Below are 25,773 nucleotides of genomic sequence, written 5' to 3'. Positions count from 1 at the left end.
CCAAACATAGGGGTCGTTTGGCACGACGGACTGTCATGGACTGGACTAAATCCTCAGACTATCTCGGATTATCTCGGATTAAGTACTGACCTACATTTGGTGTTGCGTCGGACTAAGAAGCTGGATTGTAAAAATAGTAAAGACCTATGTTTGGTGCTGTGTCGAACTAAAAAAAAAATATTTTATATTTAAAAATAATAATTTTTAAATAATTAAATGTAATTTTTTTTGTTATTAGAATTACCAAATTGACATATACATTTCTTTTCCTCCAAACCAAATTGGCATGTACATTTCATATATGCAAAAGTTAGAAATACCACAATCAATAATTGGAATCTACAAAGAAAACATAACTTTGTTTCAAAGCATGACTCTTCTCTAGTACATCACATAACCTTAAAAACAAAAGGAGAAATAAAATCAACAAACAAATTGATAAATGGACTACAATACCACAATTAATACATTTGAAGGCCAAGTCATTCCTCCAAGCAGTCCATTCATCCGATGCTCCAATGGTGCCAATCATATCACCTTCTATCACATTTTCCATCTCTTCAGTTTCATTTATTTCATGCTCTAGTGGATCCCTAGACATTTCCCTCTTAATGAGATTATGTAAAAGACAACAAGCCATAATTATTCGAAATTGTGTCTTTATTGGATAAAAAGATGGACTCCTTAGTATGCCCCATCTAGCTTTTAGCAACCCATTGCATTTTCTGTCTTGGGTAAGATGTTTGGTGAGGCTGGGGACTATGATGGCATTAGGTATGTCTTGCAGGAAATGACTGCTCTTGGTGTGCAGCCTAATTTGGTTATGTACAATACTTTGTTAGAGGCAATAGGCAAGGCTGGAAAGCCTGGTTTAGCAAGAAGCTTATTTGAAAAAATGGTGGGATCCGGGCCGAAACCAAATGAGAAAACATAGGACGCAAATTGCTCTGTCAAATGACAGATACAATCAATCACGAGCAATTGCAAACTCCAAAACTACAAATCTTTCTCCACCAAAAAAAAAAGAAAAAAAGAGCATGACTTTGCTTTGACATGGCCAAAGAAAAAAGAAGAAAACCAAAGAGGCCTCTAGCTTCGGTTTTAATGAAGGCGATTGGAGGTTGATGATTATGACAATAATCATTGAATTCAATGGCTTTCTCAAGACTGATGTCAATGAATACAACAGCCTACAACAACAGAAAATAAGTATATGCCTGTACAAACCCAAATAAAACTACCACACTAGAAAAAATATACTCGTGAATTTTAAATCCTTCTGCAAAATAGATAATTACTTACGGGATTCAAAATTTTGAATATCTAACACTTGTTTGATAACTAGAACATAAATTGCAATTTCTACAGAGCTAATACAACCATTTGTAATAGATATTTAGGAAAATCTTCAAAGCTAGATTACTTTAAAATGCTACCAACAGAAGCAAAAATAGTTTACTATCAAAACCCAACAAAAGCAGGGTATTGAAACCAACAGGCAGAGGATAAATAGATGCAGTACAAATTGAATCACCAGATCACCAACCAAGAAAAAAAAAAAATTGGCAAACTCCAAAACTACAAATCTTCCTATGTGTAATCTTTTAGCACTAAATTACCAACAAAGAAAAACTGAACCACAAGGATGCATCATCCCACGTGAACCAGTAAGTTCAATAAACTCAGGATTCATGCCAATTTTCTCCCCTAAACCCTTCTGCCCAGAGACAGATCCACAGATGAGCAAGTGTGGTCAAGTGACCCCTGCAACTCTAGAATCTACCATTAGAAGTGAGAAAATTGACTCCTGCAAACTGCTCGACGAAAGTCCCCAAAGAGCTGCGCTCTTCTCCCCAGTGCACAATGCTCTTATCGACCTCGCAATCTGATGCTCATTGAAATTTAACATTGACTGCCTTGGTTCTTTTGCTTTCAGTTTCGTCAATTCTTCATTATTTTTCAATGTAGTTTGATGGCTATCTGTGATTTGCTCACTAATATGAGATTTCAGTTTAGCTTAGAAAAAAAAAAAAAAAAGGCTTCTTTTTATTTTAACTTTGAAAAAGTATGGATATTTGACAAAAGTGAATATGACTGCTTGGTGGGACTGATATTTGATGCTTCATTTTGTATTTGGTTGATTAAATATTGATGGAAATATAAATTTAAGATCTTGAAGTATTGGGCTTGGGGAAAATTAAGGCATTCCCAGCTATTTGGTTTGCCTTGACTGACATAGATTTTTTAAGAAACGAAACAACAGAGAGGCTCAATTAGTTTTTTTATATGAATTTTCGGTTAGCTTTTCTCCATTAATGGTTGAGTGATAGCTTAAAGTATCTTCAATAGATTCCCTATCCTCTCATCCCTAGCTACTTTGGCTAAAAAGAAGGAAAATCCTCTTTCCAGCAGACTCCTACTTGTTTATATTGAGAAAGATGTGTTCGCTTGTATTGATAATGAAACTATAATGGGACATCTTTAGAAAATGAAAACTCGTCGTGGACAGTTGTAATGTGATTTTTTTTATTAATTATAAATTATAAATTTTCGTTTCATTTTTATAGGTTTATTTTTTTATATAATTTTTTTACCGTGTTAAATGTTGACCCCTGTAAGGAAAATTCCTGGATCCGTCCCTGATTCTGCCATTGGGACCCATAAAAAACTTCATGCATATTAATAATAATAATAAAATGTTATATTCACGCTCTAAGAAAAATAATAGGATCCATAAAAAGCTTCATTCACACTCATAAAAAGTGTCATCTTCAGGATCAAAAGTTCGTTCTACTTTCTTGTTTTCAGTTTTGAGTTAATTTTTTTGGTAGGTAGTTTCAAGTTTGACTTGCAGATGAAGAGGAATAGAAGGGAGGAAAATGGAGAAAGAAACAATGCTTTGGGAAGGAAAAATTTACCCCTAAAGACACAACGAGAAAAAAAAATTTCATCTAGCAATTGCAGAGAGAGAGAAAATATAAATAGAGTGGAAATATATTTAAGAGAGAGAAAATAGAGTGGAAATTTTAATTAAAGATTATTTTCAGTACATAATGATTTTAAAAGAATTAGAATTAATTTGTCATGTGATATTTAATCACATCTATTCATAGTGTCAAAACTGTATTAAAATTTGTGTAAAAAACATAGTTTTCACGGCTCCTGGAAAAAGCTGGCACTGAGTTAGGAAGATATGCAGCAAATGCCAAGCCAATAATCTTGATATAAATGCTTAACTATATGAAAATTACAATAACCCATAATCCAAAATTGACAATTACATAAGTAATTTCTGCGGAACTCATCATTCGTCGTACAGCTCTGCATGCAACAGCTTCTTACATTACAGGTTTTCTTTTTCTTATCTTCCTGGGCTTTTTCTTGTTGGTTTTTTCATGCTGCCTGGCACCTACTCATACTACATGGCGGTTACTCCAGCTTGGCTTCTTTCTTGGCCTCTTTCTGCAAAACCAAATAATTATTTCGAGAAACTAGACTCAAAGACTAAAAAACACTTATAGACATCAAACAATTGACTCTCTTGATTTAATGTCATTAAATAAATAAAAAGATTTCATTGTAAACACATTTCTTTCACCTTTGACACCGGCGAGCAAGAAACTCGCTACGAGCCACCTCCCACGTCAAGACATTCTCATCCTTAGTTGGTTCATGTTCATTCAGAGTGATTTCTTCTTGTTTTGGCTGATTCATACTAGTCATAATGTCCCCTTCTATAGGTTCATGATCCCCGCACTCACTGAGTAATGAGAAACCTTGTTACATACAAAAGGTAACATAATTCCAACATACAAACACAATTATAATAATGTAGTGAAAGAAACTTACGGCGTGAAGCAGAACTCAAGAAAGAACCAATCACGGCCTTTGATATTCACAGGATGAATAGTTGACTGTATGGTCTTGATCATGGGTCTTCCTCCTTCTCCAACAACAATTTGAAACGTGGTGATACAAAGATATTGAACTTCAGGACGTGGTTCGCTATTGGGACTACCAGTCATGACATGAAAAAAGTCATGGTTACCCAAATGAACTAAATACCCTGTCTTAAGCTCACAAAATGGCACTGGCGGACACGCGATTTCCAATCCACGCAATGTAAACAGTGGGCTTAGGGAATATGTAATGCAACCATGTTCACCTTTGTCCATCTTGAAGGAGAATGCTATAATATGCTCCACCATAAGCGCATGTACGGCATAGATAGTGTCACCTACAACCACGGCCCTCCCTCGAAATGGGGCATAGGAAGCAAAAGTCACTTGACTCCATTGGTTTATACTCTCATGAAAAGCAACAACATTCGGATTTAGGTCGGAGTCCCACAATGAAAACAAAATAACGCCATAACAAACGGCATAACCAATTATTTCCATACGGATCCCATCATCATGATAAAATGGAAAAGAAGGCATTCGCTCCCAAAGGTTTTGGGCGGGATCATATCTCTCAAAGGAGGGCTCCTTAATTGGTGGTAAGCACACTGGAGACGCAATATAGTAGAGCTTGTCATACGCAGATACAAGAGTTGCTAGTGGTTTAGATGTTATGTTAGGAGGAAGAGATGAATGATATGACCACTTCTTCGTTTCAATACTATATCCTGATGGCACCTGCTTTAAAGGGTCATTATAACCGTTTTGTAGAAGGATGTATAATTGGGAGCGGTTGGTAATCCTGGCACCCTGGATGTAAAAACCGTCATAAAACTCTTGGTCAAGTTCAACTACTGGGGGTTCATGGGTGACTCCTCCATGTTTGAATGTAACTTGATAGATTGAATCAGTGTATCGGCTATCATAATAAGACATCAATAAATATACAGATCTATCTTCCTCCTGATCTACCATCGATGCATCCTCCACCATAGAAAAGCTGGACAAAAAAGAGAGAGATATATAGAACAAGTCAAGTTAATATTTTCAAACACCAACCAGCCTAGAGAGATTTAATGAATGAAGCAAGGTCAAAGCTGCACTATCTACTTTAGTAAGCATATATGCATAGAAACAAATACAAGCAAAACAGTAAAACTGGCAATATATAAAAATAAATTTCTCCATTTTCCTACAAACTGAGTATGGAAGTGTAGGAGTAGATCATCATCATTAAATATTAGAGAGTAATAGGTCGATCATAGTTAAATGGAAAGTTCAATTCAATGTATAGAATATATGTATGCATGATCAGAATTGTAAAATATAACATCCGATTCCTCAGAAAATATAACACAGTTTTTGCAAGAAAACAACTACAGAAAAATAGATTAAGGCCGAGCTGGTAATCCAATTCAAATTCAAGAATACGTAACACATGTGAACTGACTGGTAACAAAGAGATACAAAACTCCTAGCATTAAAATAGCCACACACAAAAATAGTCCAAGCAAGAATCTTCGAATATAATTAAGGATGAATCCAAAAATTAAGAAGACAAGATGACATCCACTAAGCCATTATGCGCTGACCTTGGGTAAGGATTAAAGGGCTCACGGTCGGGAACAGTGAAATTTGGAGTCTTCTTCCTTTCGGATTGAAAGTTGATAGCATTACTGGGGCGTATAAGGCGAAGCTCCTCCAGTATTGATTTCTGCGAATCGAGCTGGGCCGATAGCTGGGCGGATAGCTGGGCGGATAGCTGTGCAGAAAGCTGGGCGGAAAGCACCTCCAATAACTTGGTCAAGGCACGGTATTGAGCAGTGGTGAGTTCAGCGGCGGCAGAAGACATCGTAGGCCGGGGACGTGGCTCCAGTATTGATGTTTGCAATTCGAACTTTTGGGTTTTCTCTATTACATTGCCCAGAGATTTCTCCATATCCTGTAACTTCCCCTGGAGATCAACTTGGCTGGAGGTGAGATCAGCGGCGGCGGCGGAAGGTTGAGATTTTTTCGGATCCCCCATGATACCAGATGATAGGGCCTTCGCTATTGAGAATGCAAATTGAGGCACAAGGAATTTAGGGTTTGGGGATGCCGCTGTAGAGGGGAGTTTTATTATGCATGGTTGGGGGTGTGATATGAGGAAAGTTTCGTTATGCCTGGTTGGGGGTGTGATATGAGGAAAGTTTCCAACTCGTGTAAAAATTCCAGAGGCTGTTATTCTTTTTTCTTTTCTTTTTGTAATAATATAAAATAACTAGTTATTTATTAAACCGTACAACTCATAAAATATCCCTTTAAAATTTCGTGTTTTGTTACTTGTTTTATGATGCAATGTTTTTGGTTACCTATTTCATCATGCAATGTTCCTTATTATCCGTTGTTAGCAACATTCTCTCTAACTTTCTTTTTTGGACATTCTCTCTTTTCTTTAGGACATGTGACACTTTTTTTTATTCTTAAAATAATATCATTAATACATAAAATAATTTAATTTTTATTTTTTAAATTTACCCATATTAAATATGGGCCACTAAATATTGCCAAATGCTTTTGAATTGCTGCGCAAAGAGTTCATCTTTCTCAACTTCCAGATGACTGGCATAGTTGGCAACTAGAAGAGTGTACAAGGTGCCTTATCGGACTCTATACGTTGACAACAAAGATGCCTCCGACATTCTTGCATCTCTAGGTTATTTTGACGTGTAAGGGAGCTGGGAAGAGGAAAAGTCATAATTTGTTAATGTGTTTATTAATGAAGGGTAAATTTGAAAAATAAAAATTAGCTTGTTTGTTCTATTAATGACATTGTTTTAAGGGTAAAAAAAAGTGTCACATGATCATGAGAAAAATGAAGAAGGCCCAAAAAAGAATATTGCTAACATTCCCCTTATTCGGGTTTGTTACTCCTTTTTATGATATTATGCATTCTCCACAATAATTAAAGATTAACTTCCCCTAAATTTGAGGATATGTGAGATCCTCTGAAAGGACCCGCCCCGAATTTTTCCAAAACCCGGGACGAACCCTTTGAAATTCCTGACATCACCCCGATGCCGGGCCCACTTACTAAAGACCGATACTTTCTGCCGAAATTTCGGCAGAGTCTCCCCTATAAATTGGACATTTCCCAAAATTTATACCTGCATAAAAACACAATTTATATTCCCAACTGGCAGCATGAACAATATAAATTCATGCAATTTACATAAATGGCCTTCGGCCTTCCAAAAATTCTCAACCAACTACCAAACGATTCAAATACAAATTAAGACTAACATTTAGTCTGCGGCTGCACCTAATAACCTTAGGCTGCCTACGTACCCTCCTTGAGGGATCAAGCCACACGTAGTTCTCCCGTAAAACCTAATTCCACACTTAGGTGATACCTCATTTCATTTCTCTGTATTCCACCTAATCTCCCCATACGCCGGTACAACCAACGCCACGTATGGGGTCTGTCAACACGCCGGATAACCTACGCCACGTGCGACCATGCCATACTATCACATATCTCCCCATACGCCGTTACAACCAACGCCACGTATGGGGTCTGTCTCAACGCCGGATAACCTACGCCACGTGAGACCTACCCGTCATATCACATAACTCCCCATACGCCGGTACCACCAACGCCACGTATGGGGTCTGTCCCAACGCCGGATAACCTACGCCACGCGGGACCTCAACACAATATCTCACAACCTCTCCATACGCCGGTACAACCAACGCCACGTATGGGGCCTGTCTCAACGCCGGATAACCTACGCCACGTGAGACCTACACGTCATATCACATAACTCACCATACGCCGGTACAACCAACGCCACGTATGGGGCCTGTCCCAACGCCGGATAACCTACGCCACGTGGGACCTAACTTTCACTTGGTGGTACTCGTAGTGAATCCAAAATCCGGGGAGGTACTTAAGGTAGTGCGTATAGCACTCCAAACTGACATTCTAGACTCTTTGTACTCTTGTACAAACTTACTATAATTATAATAATAAATATTAATTCTAATATTGTGTAACCCTTCACAAGAGTCTAGCACCCGATAATCCCCCTAGAAAGGTGAGATTACTCCGGAAGAATCACGGTCAATCAAGGGTCAAACTACCCTAACCCTGGTCAAACGGGCCCACGGGGACCACAACCTCCAAACTCCGATCCGAAAGTTCCTATGGGTTCTATAAGGTATAGGACACTTGTCCTGCAAGTTTGGTTCAGATCGGACGGTCGGATTGCTCACGATCGCACGATCTGACAATTAATATAAAATATAAACTTTAAATTATTGAATCGGAACATCCGGGGCTCCGATTCACGATCCGTGAATTCCTACACGATCCTAGAATTACCCAGATTAACATATATTAAATTTGGGACCATCCAACGGTCCCAACCTATCGAACCCGGATAACGCCCGATAGGCGATATCCGTTCGATAGTCAAACGACTTCCGAATTGAGATCCGCGAAATCCTACGCGCTCGTGACGGCACGAGGACCTCAAAACTGCCCAGATACACGCCGCCGCCCTCGCCCACGCGCCGCCACACGCGCGGGCAGACCGGTGTCCAAAGCGATTACGGTCCATCGAAAAATCTTGGAACCGAGACTCCAAACTCCTACCCTAGGTAAAACACCCTATTTGGAGTCACTTTTGTTCTTGGACAACCCCCAAAAAGTGGCCGGAAACGGCCGATTACAGCGGCCGAAGTTCGGCCAAATTTCAATTCGAAATTCGAATTGTCTACTCTACAAATCGATCAATTCCTACCCAACCATCAGCTAGAACATGCAGAGGGGATGAATTTCCATACCTTGATTGCCAGAAATGGCGGCCGGAGGAGGGAGATCGGAGCCGGCGAAGTTTCGGGCGAAAATCGCCATTTTCCGGCGGCTGGAGCGGCGGCCGATGTCGGGGGAGGGCTGGGTCGTGACGCCGCGGCCGAGCCGGTCCTTTTGGCACCGGTCCCGACCGCAGCCGCGGCCGGTGGCCGGAGATACGAGGAGAGAGAGAGAGAGGGCCGACGGCAGAGAGAGAGAGATCGCGGGAGAGAGAGAGAGAGAGAGAGAGAGAGAGAGAGAGAGAGAGAGAGAGAAAACCAGATTTTTATAAAAAATCCCATTTCAAAATATTTACGGTTGTGCCACTGGGTTTCTTTTGACCATATCTCTCTCATTACAACTCCGATTCGAGCCCACTACGTGTCTATGAACTCGTCTCAGCACGACCTATCCAAAAATACAAGTCACGGTCCCAAACTCTCTCCGGCTAAAAATATGACTAAAATACCCTTAAATAATTAAATAATTAAATAAGGGTTAAATTTGGGGAAATTTGGGGTCGGGGTGTTACATCCTCCTTAATAAAAGCCCTTGGATTAATCCAACTACACACATAATTATCCAGTCCTGCTAAATATGGGGACATGTGAGGTCCTCTTTAATAAAAGCCTTTTGATTAATCCAATGGCGCATATAATTTGTACTCTTAACTCTCGCTCATGTTATCTGTTTTACCCAAATAAATCTTTTAATTTAACCAGCCAAAAAAATATATATATATTAGGGGTGCATAGACAAAAACAAAACTTAACCAGCCAAATTAATCCTTAGATAAAGATAACCTAATTAACAAAATTTCTAACTATTTCGCTTGACAAAAACAAAAGCTTCGGAAAGAAAAACAGAAAGTTTGCATAGACAGATGTGAACTGTTGACAATAGAAAAAGAAGATTATCTGTATATATCAAAGCGTAATCTGTATATACCAGATTCGAATAATTTTGTTGATAATCTATCCTTAAATTGTATTTAGAGAAAAGTTCATATGATGATTCGGCTTTCTCTACTTAAAAACTTTGGCTAACTATTTAAAAATCTGGGTGCAAGTCTTTTTTCCTTAATTTATTTGCATAAAATCATTTGAAATGCGACCATGATGTGAAAAAAAAATTGTGCAAAGAAGAAACAAGATCTATTATGAAAAATTAATGTCCATTTATCCGCAGTACAAAGAATCTCAATTCATTTTGACATTTGAATTTTTTTTATTCTATCAACAAATTTTGGTACCTTTAAAATATCTTCTATTATACAATATCAACTAGTCTTTCCATGCGGAGAAAAAATTTAGTTACAACGGGAATAACACTATTTTGCTATCGCTGATCAATTATACTATGTCATGTGGAAGTGTTATCATGCGTGTCACAACATTATTGATCAGGGATACCAAAATAGTGCTTTCATGTTTCATGGAAGTCTTTCTCATCTACACGAGCTTTTGTCACATTTTGAGCCTTAAATTTCTATCTATTTGATCAGATATGCAAAATAACGAATTTTCTACAAATCTTCTAGATCACATATCTTGGCAAGAAATTGACAAAAGTTATTGCAATTTTTGGTACAAATAGATTATAGTTGACCCTAATATTTTGCTATTTAATTGGTAAGTAGACCTTTTGTGATTGTTTCTGATTGAGGGTGTAATTATTGCATCGTTCAAAGATCCGAAAACAAAGTTTTCAATCAACCATTCTCAGACATTGAATTAGTATACATTAATTTGATTTTACTGTAATTATGGAATTGGATGCTTAATTAGTACTAGCCTCTTCACACGTGCTTCCGCACTTGCAAGAGGCTTTTTTTTTTTTTTTTAAATTAAATTTATTTTAGAATTAGAAAAAGATAATGGGTAGTTGTGCTCCATAAAAATAGAATCCGTTAACTTATTTTTCGTTTAATTTTAATTTTTTTAAATGAAAAAGTGTGAATTTATCATATTATCTTCATTTAATTAATAATTTCAATTCTTAATGTTTGCATTAACCAAGGGCATTTTCTGTTATTTTGAACGTTTTACCATTTTCTGCCTCTTGCTTTATATATATATATACAAAGTTTTTTCTTGGATGACCTTTAATTATGTAACACGCCTCCTATATGAATCAAGCACAAGACATTGAACAACTTTTATTGATCTCTTTAGCCCAAAACACTAGACAAGACGACGACCCCATTCTCTTCCCAATACCAGGTACGTACGTAGGTCAAACTCTTCCCAACATCAGTTTGAACGGTTCTTTCTTATTCAAATTGGTTTCAGTTGTGTTTTGTATTTGAGTTTTAAACTCTCCACGATTTGCTCATGCTGTTAGCTTGTTTATAGGAGCATAACTCTACATTTGATTTGTAATCATCATTTTCTATATTCTAGTTGGCTGCTACAAGTTCTGAGTTTGAAGGAGGTTGTACTGAGAGAATGAACTAGAGAATGACAGATGGATTTAGATTTAGCAATGTTCCAGACGAAGTTGCCCATCTTATTCTTTCCTTCCTCGCCATAACAGACCTCACTGTTTCGGCTGCGTGTCGAAAAGATGCAGAGAGCTTCCTCTCTCAGATTCATCATTGGATTTTGATCTATCTGCCAGTGACTACACTTTTGCATCCACTTGCGAAAAGCGGATACAGTTGTTGAATTATTTGGACAGTTTCTTGAGCCGTCATGGGAATAATAAGATACAGCGCTTTCGTGTTTGTTTGGAGTGTCATTGCCTGGAGAAGAAGATCAAATGGATGGTTGATAAGACACGAAGCTTTCGCGTTCGAAGAGAAGCATGCGAGTGTAGGAAGGAGTATTCTCGGATTGTGAGATGGGTGGAAATTGCAGTAAGGAGTGGAGTTGAAGTGCTTCATCTTGAAATCTTTATAGATGAAAGAAAAGCAATGTGGCCAGGATCCCTTGGTTCCGTCCTGCGTCTTTCTATGTGGATCTTTGAAGACTCTAGAGTTGGACTTTGGCATGAATTATCCCAAAGTTCTTAAGAAGCCCTCCTCCTCCAGTTTTTCCTCCAATCTCCAACGCCTGGACTTGCGAAACGTTGAGATAGACGAAGGGTTTTTCGAATGGATGTCATCATCCTGCAAATGCCTGAAGGAATTAAGTCTTGACAACTGCAGGGCAGAAAGTATCACCATCCAGAGCTCCTCCTTGGAATCATTTAGGTACATATACGACGATGATTACCTCTCCGATTTCGACATTATTGCTCCAAATCTCAAGTGTGTGGCATGGAAGGCCAATATGTTTGTGTTCCAAAATGTGGAGAAATGTACTCACTTAGAAAAAGTTGAGCTGCTTCTGCAACCTCAGAAACATGATGCTCTGGTCTTGTTTGAGGTTCTTCGGTGTATAAGCACGGTCAAACATCTTACTCTAAACCACGAGACAACCAGGGTAAATGTTGCATGTAGTTATTTCTTACCATATTCTTACAGGGTTTTTTTGGGTTTCTTCCTTGTTCTATTAACGTTGTGTGTTTATAACTTGCAGGTTCTGTTTGAGGGAGGTTCCATGCCAGCATTAGAGAATGTTTCTTATTTATGCTTGCATATTTATTGCTTGTGTGATATCCTTGTCCCGGCCATGGCCTCTCTTTTTAGAGGAATCCCTAATTTGACTACTTTGGCCATAACTTCAATTTGGCCGGATCTTGATGTAAGCGAGAAAAACTTAGTGTCCTATATTTATATTTCATTGGAAAATTGTTAATCGTTTGTTCTTGCCTTTGTAGAATTGTTCCGAGTTTGATACGAGATATTGGAAATAGCTAAACCTTGATTTTGTTCATAAGCTTGAGGAGGTAGACATTCATATGCTAATTGGATCTAATGCTGTTGAGTTTGCAAGATATGTCCTCGAGCATGCTCAAAAACTGAAGAAAATGAGGATTGTTCATACGGCAGAGCAATCTAAAGTTCTACGGAGGGTGAATGAGAGCAAGAAGATTTCCGATGCCACACTTGTGTTTGAAGAAGCTGAAGAATAAACTTTCAAAAATTCAGATGAGTGGGTGCTGCTACTGCCCTAGTTTGTTTATCTTCATCTAGCTAGCCCATCATTTTGATGTTCAAGTTCAACTCTTTTTCTGCAAGGAAGAGCATAATTTTTCCTCGAACATTGGTTTAAACTTTCTGAGAGCCTTGACTTGAGGCACCATATGTTAAATCCCTAGACGTGCGATTGTATCGACATTTTTGGTTGTTTACATCCACCTTTTATTTTTTTACATGGTTTAATTTATATTCCAACACGAGCTCGATTGCCTTTGGGCTCCCAAACTTAATAGTGTACAGGCAGCATGCCTACAATCTGATTAATTTACAATAATGCCCATGAATTCGAATGTTGGCAGCAGTGTTTGCTCTCATACGATGTCGTTTTCACAAAAGCTATCACCAAGGAAGATGGCAAAATTAGAAAAAGGGCTATGATGTTCATGTGTGATCATCACAGAGCATAAAGTCGCATGCTATGTTTTGAATTATAAACAGAAATTTGGATTTTGCTTTATAAAGCGTGGCCAAGGTTAAGAACCTTTTTCTTAAAATATAAAAAGTAAATAGGTGTAACACAAACTAACTATTTTCTCAAAATGAGTTAAGAAATTTGACCAAAGTTTTCACCTTCAGTTTGAGGATATATCTGGGGAACTGTTCATGCCTTCAACCAATGCGCTTGCAACTGGTCTTTAAAACATGAGCCAAGGATTTGGTATTTTTTAACTTGAAACCTCCAAAAACAAAAACCCAGCAGTGAGCACCCACTAATCAGAATCAGAACCTGATAGTGACCATTGATAAGAATCTTTGGGTTCCATATCAGTGATGGAAGGAGGAAGGTGTTCATTAGTCGCTCTTCGAGGCCGGTCTCTCCTTGGTCTACCTGCTTCCTGTAAGATGCAGATTAAAGTTAACACATCACTCAAGGACTAAAAGTTGAAGCAAAGGATAGCTAAATTGGTCTGTTCTTATTTCTTTTCTTCTTCTTCTTATGTTCACCTTGGAATTTGGTTGACTTGGTTGACTTGGTTGATTCGACACTGGAGTTGCTTGGCTCCTCCGAAGCCAGATGGTACCAAAAGACATCAATGCCGCCAGAAGCAAAATCGGACCAATCCTTGGATCTCCTCCGATGCGATCATAGAATCCACGTAAAATGCGACGGATGCTCTGCTTGATCGTATTTGTTGAAGGAATGCTTTGGACACCCGCGGACCATATTGGCTCTGAACTCTCAGGAACCAGATGAGGAGTTCTTGTTCTCTGCATTGCAAACAGACTTTAAATGTAAGGGTACAGAAGAGGAGCGCTCAAAAGGTGCAGAGAATCTGACACTTGAAAATCAGACAATGGGACTAGTCAGTCTTGAATGGTGCTTAGAACCATCTAATTCCCTAGAAAGACTGGGTTGTGTAAACAGGCAAAGAACATTTACATAATGAGGAAGATCTCTGGAGTCTCCATCCTTGATTATTTGCGAGATCCATTTCATAATCTGCAGAAGAAGAAGAAGAAAAAGTGAAAACGAAGCAACCAACTAAGAACATATGAGTTGAGGCATTAATTGTAGTTTAAAGCATTATTCAAAGTCAAGAAATTCTCAAAACATAGAGTTAGATACCTCCGGAATTTCATCTGAACCATTGTACTTTGCCACAAGCTGTGATGCTGGATCTAATTCCTGATCTTGTACTGCATCCCATATGCTTTTCGGCTTTTGCTCGGGTTTGTCACCCTCTTCTGTCACATTCCTTTTGTAGCGCACGATATATAACTGAGGTACATCAGTCATATCTGTCCTTTCTCCACAAGTTTCATGGCTGGTTTCAGATTGGAGGAAGAAGAGACAATATTTCTGAAACAGAATATCAGCTCTTCTGAGGAATATGGTGTAGAAAACAAGCATATCCATTCAAATGTGTCAAATTAATACAATTTTCCTTTACCCCCATATGGATACACAATGATGTACCAAATCTGCCATTGAGAGAGAAATTTATCATAAAATTTGGTGGTCAACAACTACCCTTGGATCAAAACCTAATGGTTGGCATTAATTCTGATAATGCAAAGCACTTCCTTGGGATTGAAACCAACTTTGAATGACAACCTTTGGATTTTGATCTAATGGTTGATGGCCAAGTGAACAAAACTCGGCCATAATATTGCTCCTTGAACCAAACTGGTTCTAAGTTCACCATGCTGTAGAAATTTTTGATGTCTTTAAATTTACCACTACATAGTAACATACAGAGTAGATTGCAGAATCGATATTGTTTCCGGGTGCATGCATGATGAAATAACACTTAAAAAGACACGCAAATGTTCACCTTTTGGGCTTCTCCATCAAGCCAAGCAAATGTCAGTCGTTTGCTTTTAAGTGCACCTGCTGCTGGTGCTATAGATTGCTCTTCATCAGCTGATCTTGACTCAACTTCATTCGATAAGATTTCTTCAACCCTATGCATGGTCTATCAAACTTATGTCATTCGCATCAATTGCTAAATTTGAAAAATATGAATGCTAGATGGCTCATATAAATCATAAATTCATTCTCTGAACGCGGACTGAGCGCAATGTTGTGGACCAAAATGACAAGAAAGGCACTTACTCCACGCATGGTACTGAGTTCTGGGCTATGCCTTCCTGCTATAACAGCACAGTACCAAGTAACGGTATGGTGTCCAGCACGGGAATAGCCTCGAGGATCACAACCCAATTCCATGGATGTCGTACTCCTCAACTGTGGAAGCCCTGAAAGAACAAACTGTCAGAAATAAAAAAGGAGCTCCCCCTGATTCACCAAGGTGTACCCCACTACAGAAAGAAAAAAAAGATGAAGAATGGTGTAAGAAAACAGTACCTTGCTGTTTATTCTGTTCCATGATCTTTAAGAACCATGAATTGTTAACAGATCCTGCATTAAAAATATACAGCTTTGCTTATCACACAAGTTTATTAAGTTGTTCTTGAGGACTGAAGTTAAGAGAGAAACGTGCCATGGTACACAACAGGTTTGACACCAGGATCTTTCAGAAACACTATAGCAGGTGCAGATTCCACCTCAAACCTGTTGTCAATAAAAAAAATTCCTCTGAAATCAAAGCTGCATACTTTATTGTATCCATTTTTTAATAACAGCATAGTTTCAAAAGGTTTCATTTCACAGTATTACTGTCTGTTATTATAGACTCAATTCAACACAAGATATTAGAAATTCTGAAAAACTATCCCCTTTCATGAAGATTAATATTAGGATTAGCCACTCACGAATTAAACCAAAAAGTAGATTCCTCTTCTCGCCACAGCACAAATGCAAAAGAAGCATGAGTCCAATAATTTTTAGCAGCATGGCGTATGAAAGGAGCAGCACGCTCCCCTGTTTTGGAGAAGAAAATTACTTTTACCTGTGATCCAGGGCAACAAAATCATCCCAGTGGCAGGTCATAAGTATAAAATTGGATAACAGCATGTTACAAACGCATGTATTTATACATTAATCGAGTAAAATGCATTAGAAAAATATATATTAATAACTGTACAAAGTACAAACGCTTGAAAGTTTCAGTCACATAAAAGTTGCAAATGTCTCGAGTTGTATGAGGCAGTGTGCGATACAAATGCATTTGGAATGACCCTAACTTCTTTCTAAGGAAGAGAAGCACAAGTAATGAAGTGACATTAAAGAACTACCAACAAGGATGCATGACAATGTCAGTTATATTGTCTTTGTTGCTTTAGAGTAACCATCTTTGATAATTTTTTTAAACAATACACGGATGAATTATCCCTCTTTCATGTAGCATTCTTATAAATACGATCAGAAATCAAATTCAGAAGGAAGTAAACAAAAATGATTCATATGGACATTGCAGAATTCTATGCTGAGTATTGTATCTACAGTGTACCTTATGAAGACTAACTTTTGCTAGAAACTTCTGCCCCTGAAAATTGAAGTAGACATTCATATCAGTTTAGGTTACGTTAAAAATGACAGAAAAGAAACAGCATACATTGAGTGGAGGACAAATTGCTTTGTTTCTTTTGAGAAATAGAAATTTTCAGATGAAATAAGCCCCTGAAAATTGCTTTGTTTCTTTTGTGTAACAAAATTCCAGTATCATCAATTACCTTACATCTGAATGCATAAACTAACTTTTTGAGAGAAAAAAATTACCTCTACATCTAATTTCCGTACTTGAAACAAGAATAACAGCCTATTACACCATCCAGGTTCTGGAGGTGAGTGTGTGTCTCTGTACATAGCTGTCTGTCTTATAATATCTTAGGAAAAGGTTAAGCTAGTGCTCTTAGTGATTTCCAGGGTTATCTATTCTCTATTCTTATTTCCTTCATAAACCAATCCAATTTGTTATACCCTTATTCCAATTAAACCACACCTTAAACCATAGAAACAAAATTCCACTCCCAAACTTCTTTCATGTATAAATTCTAATTACCCTAAAGCCCCTTCTCATAACAATCTAACCTTGAGTTATCTTTTGAACATAGGTTGCATTTACTATAAAGTTAGAGAGGAGACGAAGAGAATTTTATTCCATAGGATTACCAGTGACTCCTTTGAGTAGTAAAGAATACGAGGTAAACCAAGTATGGTTGTTGCAAACCAATCTGTAACTGAATCAACCCAGAGCTCTCCTTCGTACCTAATACAAAAGATCAGACTGAGATACCATTCCAAACTAATTTAGGAAATATGATGCGTTGGAGCATATCAAGCAAGCAGGGGAAAGACAAAAAACCTTGCCTATGTAGCAGAGCATCTAAAAACTTCTGTCATTAAACCAAGTACATGGATTTAAGCATAGTAATGATCTTACAGCTAACTGAAAACTCACCTAACAAGGCAATTGGAAGTTTTACACCCCGGGGGAAAAGCAACAAGAGAAGGAAGGCCTGTAAGAGAATGATAGGAAGTCAGAAAAAAGGAACAAAACATTTAAAGAGAAAAAAGGAACAAAACATTTAAAGATAAAAAAGAGAATGATATGCAGTCAGAAACAAGAAACAAAAGAAAATCAAAAGACTTCAACAAAAAACAGTTTGCACCCAAAAAATTCATAGTCAAATTTAGGATTTCCAGTAGTTTTGCAGCACCTTAACCTGGCACCAATTGGTGCAGTAGTAATGATGATCATGGATAGGAACCGTATCAATTATGAAGCAGAAGAAAAGTGCAAAAACATCTGTATTAAAGTGCACAAACAACTGCTACTTTGTACAACAGAATGCAAAATTTATTTTTCGGAAAACCACTTACCATTCCTGAAGAAAGGTTGTCCAGTTGGTTTTCTCTCAGCAAGATGTGTTGCTAGCTGAAGCTCCCCAAGTTCCAAAAGACCAGTATTTGCCACACCACCCAACAGAGCAGCTGGATATAGAAGATAAGGAAACAAAATGAAGAGAGAGAGAGAGAGAGAGAGAGAGAGAGAGAGAGAGAGAGAGAGAAATTAGTTCATAAAAATATATTGAGTTAAACTTTGAAATTTAACGAGGCAAAGGAATGGGTTGTAAACTTGTAACTACAACAATGCTTGGAATATATGTAAATTTAGTTATTAGAAAGAAAAAACAACCTACAAACAAGCAATCATGCGATACAATTTAGAATAGAAGCAATATGCAGTGAAACTAAATGGTTAAAGGACTTGTGTAATCAAAACCAACAAACCAAGTGGTAAGTGGTAAGTGGTAGTAAGTGGTAACAAACACAAGGCTTCACTCAATCGATTGCAAGGATTAGCCACAATCTAAACTTGTCAAGAAACCATTTCAGATAAAGAATCTTAAATCAGGTACTCCAAAATGAAAACATACCAATTTTTTTCCACGCATCAGAAAATTTATCACAGCTTTTGCTCCCAAATGAGCACAACTGGTCAAAATCACAACAAACATGAATTAATAGTCAGTACATATATAAGGGGGATAACAAGAAGTTTTGAAAAATGAAAACATAAGGTTTAATCTGAAACAGCCTCAAAACTCTATACTGAATATGAAAGCACAAGATATGCACATTCTGGTTCTGTGTTTATAGAAATTTATATCAAAATATGTCTTTATGTTATGTTATGCATATTACTCTCTAAGTTATGGAAGGGTAGAAAAAGAGGAAAATAGCTCTATTAAGTAAACCATTGGTGGAAGGGGAGGGAAATCAAGGAAAATATAAAAGCATAAGCTGGTTAAATTTGTCATGACATGCAGCATGACTTATAAAGTGATTTTACCTGAATTAGCGCTGGCATGTTACCCTGAAACATGGTCTGGAAATCCTTGGAGGTAATGACTGTAAGATCATGATCTTGAATATCTAATAAAAGAAAAGATTATTCATCAGCCTAGAAACAATGGAAAGTCTGCAACAAACTCTTTCAATAATAATTCAAACAGTAAAACAATAAAGTAATTGCAATTTTAACACAATTAACAGCTTAAGTTCCAACCTGAAGAAACAGAGTCAAGTAAAGGAAGTTCTATCTTTGAAAAGCTTTCTCCTGCATATTGCTCTTTGACCTTCTCAATTACATCCTACGGTCAAAATAGGGCAATTAATAAAACAGTGTAACACTCGGCAAAGGTTACAGAAAAAGAACAAGGAGAGCAGTACAAACTAGACATTTAAAGCTTCAAGTCTTGGAATGGGAGCAAGAACTCACTATTTGCTCATCAATGCCAAATATGTCATAGTTTCTCTTCCACAACGGATTCGTCAGCAACTCATAAGCATATTGAATCTGCAATTCATATCCCAATCCCATGCTTAGAGCAAAAATATTAACTAAATAACAGAAAGCAAGCCCAATTACTGACTAAGAAAGCTACAAGTCTCTTTTGAATATTGTAAGCATATTTTTTAAAATAAATAACGAATAGTTGTTGTGTCCATGTTTTATAACCCCTTCTTCACATATATCATTTTCTTATCATCAACTTTTTCAAAATGACAAAATCAACCATTCTTTCTTCATTTGACCGCAATTAAGCTAAACAAATTATTTCATCTACATGTAACTAAAAAATTAGGTTCAGACGACAAACCAAAAATTCACTGACCTTGATAAAATCAAGAGTAACAGGAGCTCGCTCGCCTGAGTTCCTGAAAATAACGACATGTCGCAGCTATGTAAGAACAGCAGAGTGCTTTGAACTATACATTGAGTGTTTCAAAAACTTTGATATACAGAGTCTTCTTCTTCTGGAAACTGTCAAAACTAACGAATTGTGTGATTCCGATCACTAAAACGACATGTCAATCAAAGTAGACAAGGAAAGAAAAAGAAAATTTACCAGGCGGAAGAAATATTGTTGTAGGCCTCTCTCACTTCTTCAATTGAGCTATACATCTTTATACCAAGAACTACCACAATTCACCAAACAAAGCAATCGTTTGAAAACCAAATACATTAACACACTCACCCATACATATATATGAGAGAAACAGATGTATATATATATATATACATAGAGAGAGAGAGAGAGAGAGAGAGAGAGAGAGAGAGAGAGTTACTGTCGTAATTAGAAGGAGGAAAGGATTTGGGAATGACGAAGAGCTGGAAGAACATGGCGGCGGCAAAGAGAATCAGAGGCATCGAGTAGGCTCTGAACGTGGACGCCATTGACGAGCTCGTCGCGGCCGGAGGCGCAGGCGTTGCCATGGTGCTCAGAAGAGAGGGATGACGACGAGTCTGCCGTCTGTGAGTGAGGGCGAGAGTCGCTTTGGGTTTGGGGGAGGCGTTGAGCCCAATATTACTGAAAATATTGGCGCAAGTGACAGGAGAAAGTGACAGCGGCAACAACAGACTCGCTAGACTTGGAAGCAAACACTGTTTCCTTTTAAAAGGAGGGCACGCTCATTGGCTCGTAGCGATAGGCTTTAAAGAAATGTGACACGTGTAACATGGTGAGTGGATCTTTTGTGGGAAAGTCAATGGAGATGGGCTTGAAGCATACGCTTGGAATGTTTGTAATAGACGCTAAGATGTGGGTTTTATTGAGAGAGCCCAAATGCTCCCAGATGGGTCAATGTACTTTGATTTCTAGGGTCATTCTATACCCAACCATCAAATGGGTTTAAGAAAGCAATTTATATTGTCTAAGTTCAATTCATGATAGGCAAAGTATTTATTTAGGGTTGGTTGGGATTGCTTTCGAAATGACTAAAAAGTGATTTTTACCGCGTTTGACAAAAAATAAACCTTATAAGTAAGCACTTACAAGTACTTTTCAATAAGCACTTTGATTTTTAAATAAAAATATCTACGTGCTTCTTTGAAACCCAAGAAGTTTCTTTCCTCCGATATAACCCCAAAACAAAAAAACAATACCAAGGGCGTTATTACTTGTTTGCGGTAAAAAAAAACAAGCACAAGACAAAGTAGCAGTAAGTATCTAATGTCTTAAAGTGATTATCAAATACGGATCGATCAACCCCAAAAACCCGACTCCCACCTAATAGAGTCTGGACCCATCCCATCATCAAGCCCTTCAACGTGTGTGAAAGTGACGATTTCAGTGTATGGTCCATATGTATATGGGAAGTAGGACAACATTAATACGTACGATCCTTGATTTGATTGTCGTCCATCCCCAGGAGCACTGTAAAATACGTGCACGATTTCAGATAATAATAGCTATAGCCTATAGGGAGGGAGAGAATCCAAAACAACAATATTGATATATACCAACATAGCCTGTGTTTTTTATGAGTTTATTATGGGTTATTTCTCATTTCCATTCTCTGATTTTATTTATTGGTTGGGTACTAGGCGAGAAAATAGGAGTGATTGGTTGTACGAGTCTATTTTTCTCATCATGTGATTAATGATGATAATGATATATAATGTGCAAATTGAACAAGAATAAAACAAACACTACAACAATTAGAAGTTCAACTGGAGAGCAAATTTTTTCATGATTAGTTTCGATGGTCCACAATTCATAATACTTCATAAACCCCAAATAAACCACCACCAACTCTGCTAATTATTTATATTAATATATGCAGGTGGTGGAGATTCATTCATCAAAACTACCATAGATAGATAGATATATACTTACGTACGTTTGTTAACCTCTCTCTCTCTCTCTCTAGCTCCATCACATTTTCATCATGAAATGCCTGTCATGATTTGATGCCCATCATTATATATCACAATAATTGTTCCAAACTAGTCCAAGCATCCCCGACCTCAACTTCAAACCCCATATATTGCTGGAGTGCCTCGAATAATTCACTGCATTCGTTCCCGCAATATTGGCCTATAAGCTCATTCAAACCCAGCGATCCAGTCGTCATTGATGACATGGCCCGTGAATCATCACATTCCGTCATGCTTGAGAACTGATGATCCGATGTTGGACCCTCAAAATTACTTATGATATTAACGCCATGCTCATGAACATCATGATGATAACCAAAAGAAACGTGATTTTGGCCGCCGTTGATGTGATTGGTTGGTGCATCAGCATCTGAGCTTGATGACTTTGTCGACATTGATATCAGGCTTTCCCAAGCTGATGCCCTTAGAATGTCAAGGCACTGTGGAACGAGTGGGGCAAACTGATGGTGAAGATGATCATGAGTAAGTGACGCCGTTTGATCGTGAAGTAGCTGATGAGCTGATGATTTGTGTAGTTCAGACTCTTTGGACAACCTGGCTTCCGCTTGGAGCCTGGCACTTTCCCACTGAGCAATGTGGCTGAGATTTGACAACTTCTTGGGGTCACCATTGGCAGAGCCAAGAATGGCAGTCTTGGGCTTGTGGGTGACAGGGTCAAACCCTATCTTGGCCAGTCGTTTCTTGAGATGTGTGTTCCAGTAATTCTTGATCTCATTGTCTGTCCTCTTTGGTAAGTGCGCAGCTATAGCCGACCATCTATATTTTGTCCAGAATCATTAGCTCACAAAGTTGTACTACATGAGGAGCGGAATCAAACTCAGGTGCAAGACGTGAGCACACACGTCTTAGACTAATGAGTCTAACCCACTTATGATATTATTATACATATGAAGCATGCATGCACCTAAATAAGTTCACAAAACGTTAATAAAATAATTAGATATGTATTAACCTGTTGCCTAGAAGTGCATGGAGTTGAATGATGGTTTGGTCTTCGTGCAAACTGAAATTTCCCCTCTTAATATCAGGCCTTAGGTAGTTTCTCCACCTTAGCCTACAGCTCTTCCCGCATCTTTTCAAACCTATAAAAACAGACCAAGTTCAGTATATTGTGTGTTCAAACCAAGTTAGCATACAATATATAATGCAACAGAAAATAGTACGTACCAGCTTTTTGGGGCAAGGAGCTCCAGCTTCCATGGCCATGTAGTTGAATGAAATCTAAGAGCTTTCTGTCTTCTTCAGGAGTCCATGGACCTCTCTTTATGCCCGATGCTGCAGCAAAGCAAGTAGACTTTCCCATTTCGATCGACACTTAAATACCCTAATAATTAATGTTATGTTAATTATTGGAAAAAAGAAAAAGCAAAAAAAGAAAGGCAATGAGTGTGAAGGAGTAGTTGTTTGAGCTTCAAAAAGTTGAAGGCTAGACACAGTTGTCGAATGAGGAGTTGTGAGGACTAGCTAGAGGCTATGGAGTGATAGCAACAGTAGGCTAATTCCGGCAATTTTGGTTACGACCCAGACTGTGAACATTTCCTTACTATTTATAGCGGATAAATACATGGGTTTTTTTTTTTCTTCTTCTTGTTGTACAGAAGTCAAAGTGATGTTGGATTGAGTGAGCTAGGGTTAGAGCCGTTGTGATGATTGATGACTCGTAACACCCATGCAGTTCAAGAAGTTAAAATTCGTGTCCCACGTCTAGCTGGAGACATCAATATTCAGGTAAGTACTTTGTTACGTACCCTTATGATATTATGTTGGTTAATTGAACTTCTTGATTAATTATAAGAAGGATTCACTAATGCATTCTTCTTTCCTTTTGAATAACTTGCATGTTTGAATATGATTATCAATTTGATTTACAACATTGTAAGTTGTAACAACATATATCACGGTAATGAGATAGTCCCTTTACACCTGAGTTCGAATCTCTCAACACGTAGAGCACATTCAAAGTTGCTCGGATTAGATTGATAGACTATCAAATGCTATTACATGACAAGCTTCCTTATCTGGATGTGATTCCTTGGGAGACAGCATTCTAACTTGCTTATATGGGAACCGCTTTGGCTTTCTCATCTTTGGAATTGGATTTAATTTAATTAGAATAATATAAACCAGCTATCAATTGTATCTAATAATAAGAAAACGAATTCCGGTTGTAATTCATAGACAAATTATAAATATAATGGCCCATCATTTATGATGATGTCAGCCTTTTAGCTAATCATGTATGGAATTGAATGTGCAATCTAATATTCAGGGAAAGAAATAAAAGGAAAAAGGAAAAAAGAGAGAGAGAGAGAGAGAGAGAGAGAGAGAAAACCCGCAATTCATTTCGTTGGGTCGGAGAGTAAATGGAGAAAGATTTATGTCTTCTTAATAATTCAGCTGCATTTTAAACTGGTTCTTCTGGGTTAAGCCATGAAACCCTAGCATTTCTCTACACTTGTTCTGTGGCGGTCCTAAATAAAACATGGATATTGAAACAATTATTATTATTAATTCCTTGTCGCAACCATTTCCCTTCATACTAACTATAAGGGACAGAATTAGTTGGTTCCAAACCAGCCCTTTACAATGAGACATAAATAAGCGAATGGGATAGCGGTTATGAAGAGCCCTGTTGAGGAATATCAGTCCTTCATCAATGGATTTAAAGCAAAAGGACAAAGCAAGATATAATGAATAACCAAAAACAAAAAATGAACTGTGTGGTCTTGGCATCTATTGTCTGATATTTGATACAAAAGGCTTGTCATGCACAATAGCTTCTGTCATCTATGTCTATCTATATACATATATATTATGTTAAAGTCTCTGAAATGTAATAACTCTCTCTTCTCCCATGAGTTGTTGTTGTGGCTGAGTACGAGCGGGGCTAGTAGCTTGTCTTTGGGGGACCAGTACTGTAATTATAAGGTTTAATAGCTTTATATTTCAACTGATATTGCAGCATGTGTTAAAGAGTTATTAATTTTTTTTATAGAACTTAAGGGGGCCACACGGCCACTGCAAGCTTGTATGTGAAAGAGACGTACTTTCGTTTCGATACATGTTATCATCTTCATCATGTCCGAACCTACACCCCAAATATATGTCAATAAAATCAACTATTAAGCTTTGAATCACATATCTTTGTTATGGACCCACGTATATAATGTCTAACCACAATGGACAGACACCCATAACATTTTTAATTTCTGACCTATTTTTTTTATTTTTTGGATAAAATTTGTCTCCACTCGGTCGGTCTCCACTCGATCACCATGATATAGATGTATAGTTTTCTGTTGGGTTCTAACGTCCAAATAAAAAGGTCGAGTAACATTAAATAAGCATGCATCTTTACTTTATGTTCCCCAGTGGTCAATGTTGATATACTTCCTCAACCAAAACTCTGATCAAAATTACGCAGGTGTTGTTACAGCAGCAAATACATCTAACCTAGCTACGAAAGTTAAGTATATAAATATTGCTTATCCTGTAACATGTACCGCAGTCTGTCTGTTGTGTTATGATGAGTTCCTGAACCATGTTTACTAACAGTAAGATTAGGTTTGCAAATGATGTGAAGTGGGCCCAGGATGAAGAAAATTGTAGTATTGTACCACTTCTGGGTTATGGCACTTGTAATTTCTCCCAGCACCACCACTCCAACACTCCATTCAACCCCAGTATTAATTCTCATGAGAGCAGTCAGTCAATATCCAAAATTTTCAGTGCCAAACAAGTATGATTTCTGAATCAACAGTGGAAGATCAAAGCAGAGTATCACTGTTTGCACTACTTTTAGTTTAACCAGTTGCACGGTTAAGCAAGTCCTGGCCTGATGCAGAGATCAGGTCCTTCCTGGCC

The 25,773-nt window shown here is 37.8% G+C and overlaps 3 protein-coding genes across 5 annotated transcripts; all 3 read right to left on the bottom strand.

Annotated features, from left to right (window-relative positions):
• Window positions 1-3,369: 3,369 nt before the first annotated feature.
• Window positions 3,370-4,874, bottom strand: LOC117629121. The gene is made up of 3 exons (XM_034361628.1): window positions 3,850-4,874; window positions 3,599-3,760; window positions 3,370-3,462 (listed from the first exon to the last, which is right to left on the bottom strand). Exons 1-3 carry the CDS (start codon window positions 4,872-4,874, stop codon window positions 3,414-3,416), a joined length of 1,236 nt encoding a protein of 411 aa, XP_034217519.1. The 3' UTR covers window positions 3,370-3,413.
• An 8,303-nt stretch (window positions 4,875-13,177) lies between these two features.
• LOC117627906 lies at window positions 13,178-20,606 on the bottom strand. 3 transcript variants are annotated; one of them, XM_034360213.1, is made up of 20 exons: window positions 20,298-20,606; window positions 20,078-20,147; window positions 19,844-19,886; window positions 19,447-19,524; window positions 19,234-19,318; window positions 19,018-19,100; window positions 18,602-18,659; window positions 18,045-18,155; window positions 17,623-17,680; window positions 17,334-17,430; window positions 16,672-16,707; window positions 16,034-16,170; window positions 15,763-15,833; window positions 15,627-15,680; window positions 15,375-15,517; window positions 15,094-15,234; window positions 14,385-14,618; window positions 14,199-14,258; window positions 13,763-14,026; window positions 13,178-13,653 (listed from the first exon to the last, which is right to left on the bottom strand). In XM_034360213.1, exons 1-20 carry the CDS (start codon window positions 20,443-20,445, stop codon window positions 13,528-13,530), a joined length of 2,097 nt encoding a protein of 698 aa, XP_034216104.1. In that variant the 5' UTR covers window positions 20,446-20,606; the 3' UTR covers window positions 13,178-13,527. The 3 variants fall into 3 exon arrangements, with proteins under 3 accessions (XP_034216104.1, XP_034216105.1, XP_034216106.1); XM_034360214.1 differs by having other exon boundaries at window positions 16,034-16,056; window positions 20,298-20,605; XM_034360215.1 differs by lacking the exons at window positions 14,199-14,258; window positions 14,385-14,618 and having other exon boundaries at window positions 20,298-20,605.
• A 1,063-nt stretch (window positions 20,607-21,669) lies between these two features.
• Window positions 21,670-23,432, bottom strand: LOC117629378 (transcription factor MYB16-like). The gene is made up of 3 exons (XM_034361942.1): window positions 23,077-23,432; window positions 22,862-22,991; window positions 21,670-22,665 (listed from the first exon to the last, which is right to left on the bottom strand). Exons 1-3 carry the CDS (start codon window positions 23,210-23,212, stop codon window positions 21,939-21,941), a joined length of 993 nt encoding a protein of 330 aa, XP_034217833.1. The 5' UTR covers window positions 23,213-23,432; the 3' UTR covers window positions 21,670-21,938.
• Between the last annotated feature and the right edge of the window lie 2,341 nt (window positions 23,433-25,773).

Source organism: Prunus dulcis, chromosome 5, assembly GCF_902201215.1.
Source record: "Prunus dulcis chromosome 5, ALMONDv2, whole genome shotgun sequence".
In the NCBI taxonomy this organism is placed as follows: Eukaryota; Viridiplantae; Streptophyta; class Magnoliopsida; order Rosales; family Rosaceae; genus Prunus; species Prunus dulcis.
Note: the sequence above shows the minus strand (reverse complement) of the source record. Positions and strands in the feature narration are given on the sequence as shown.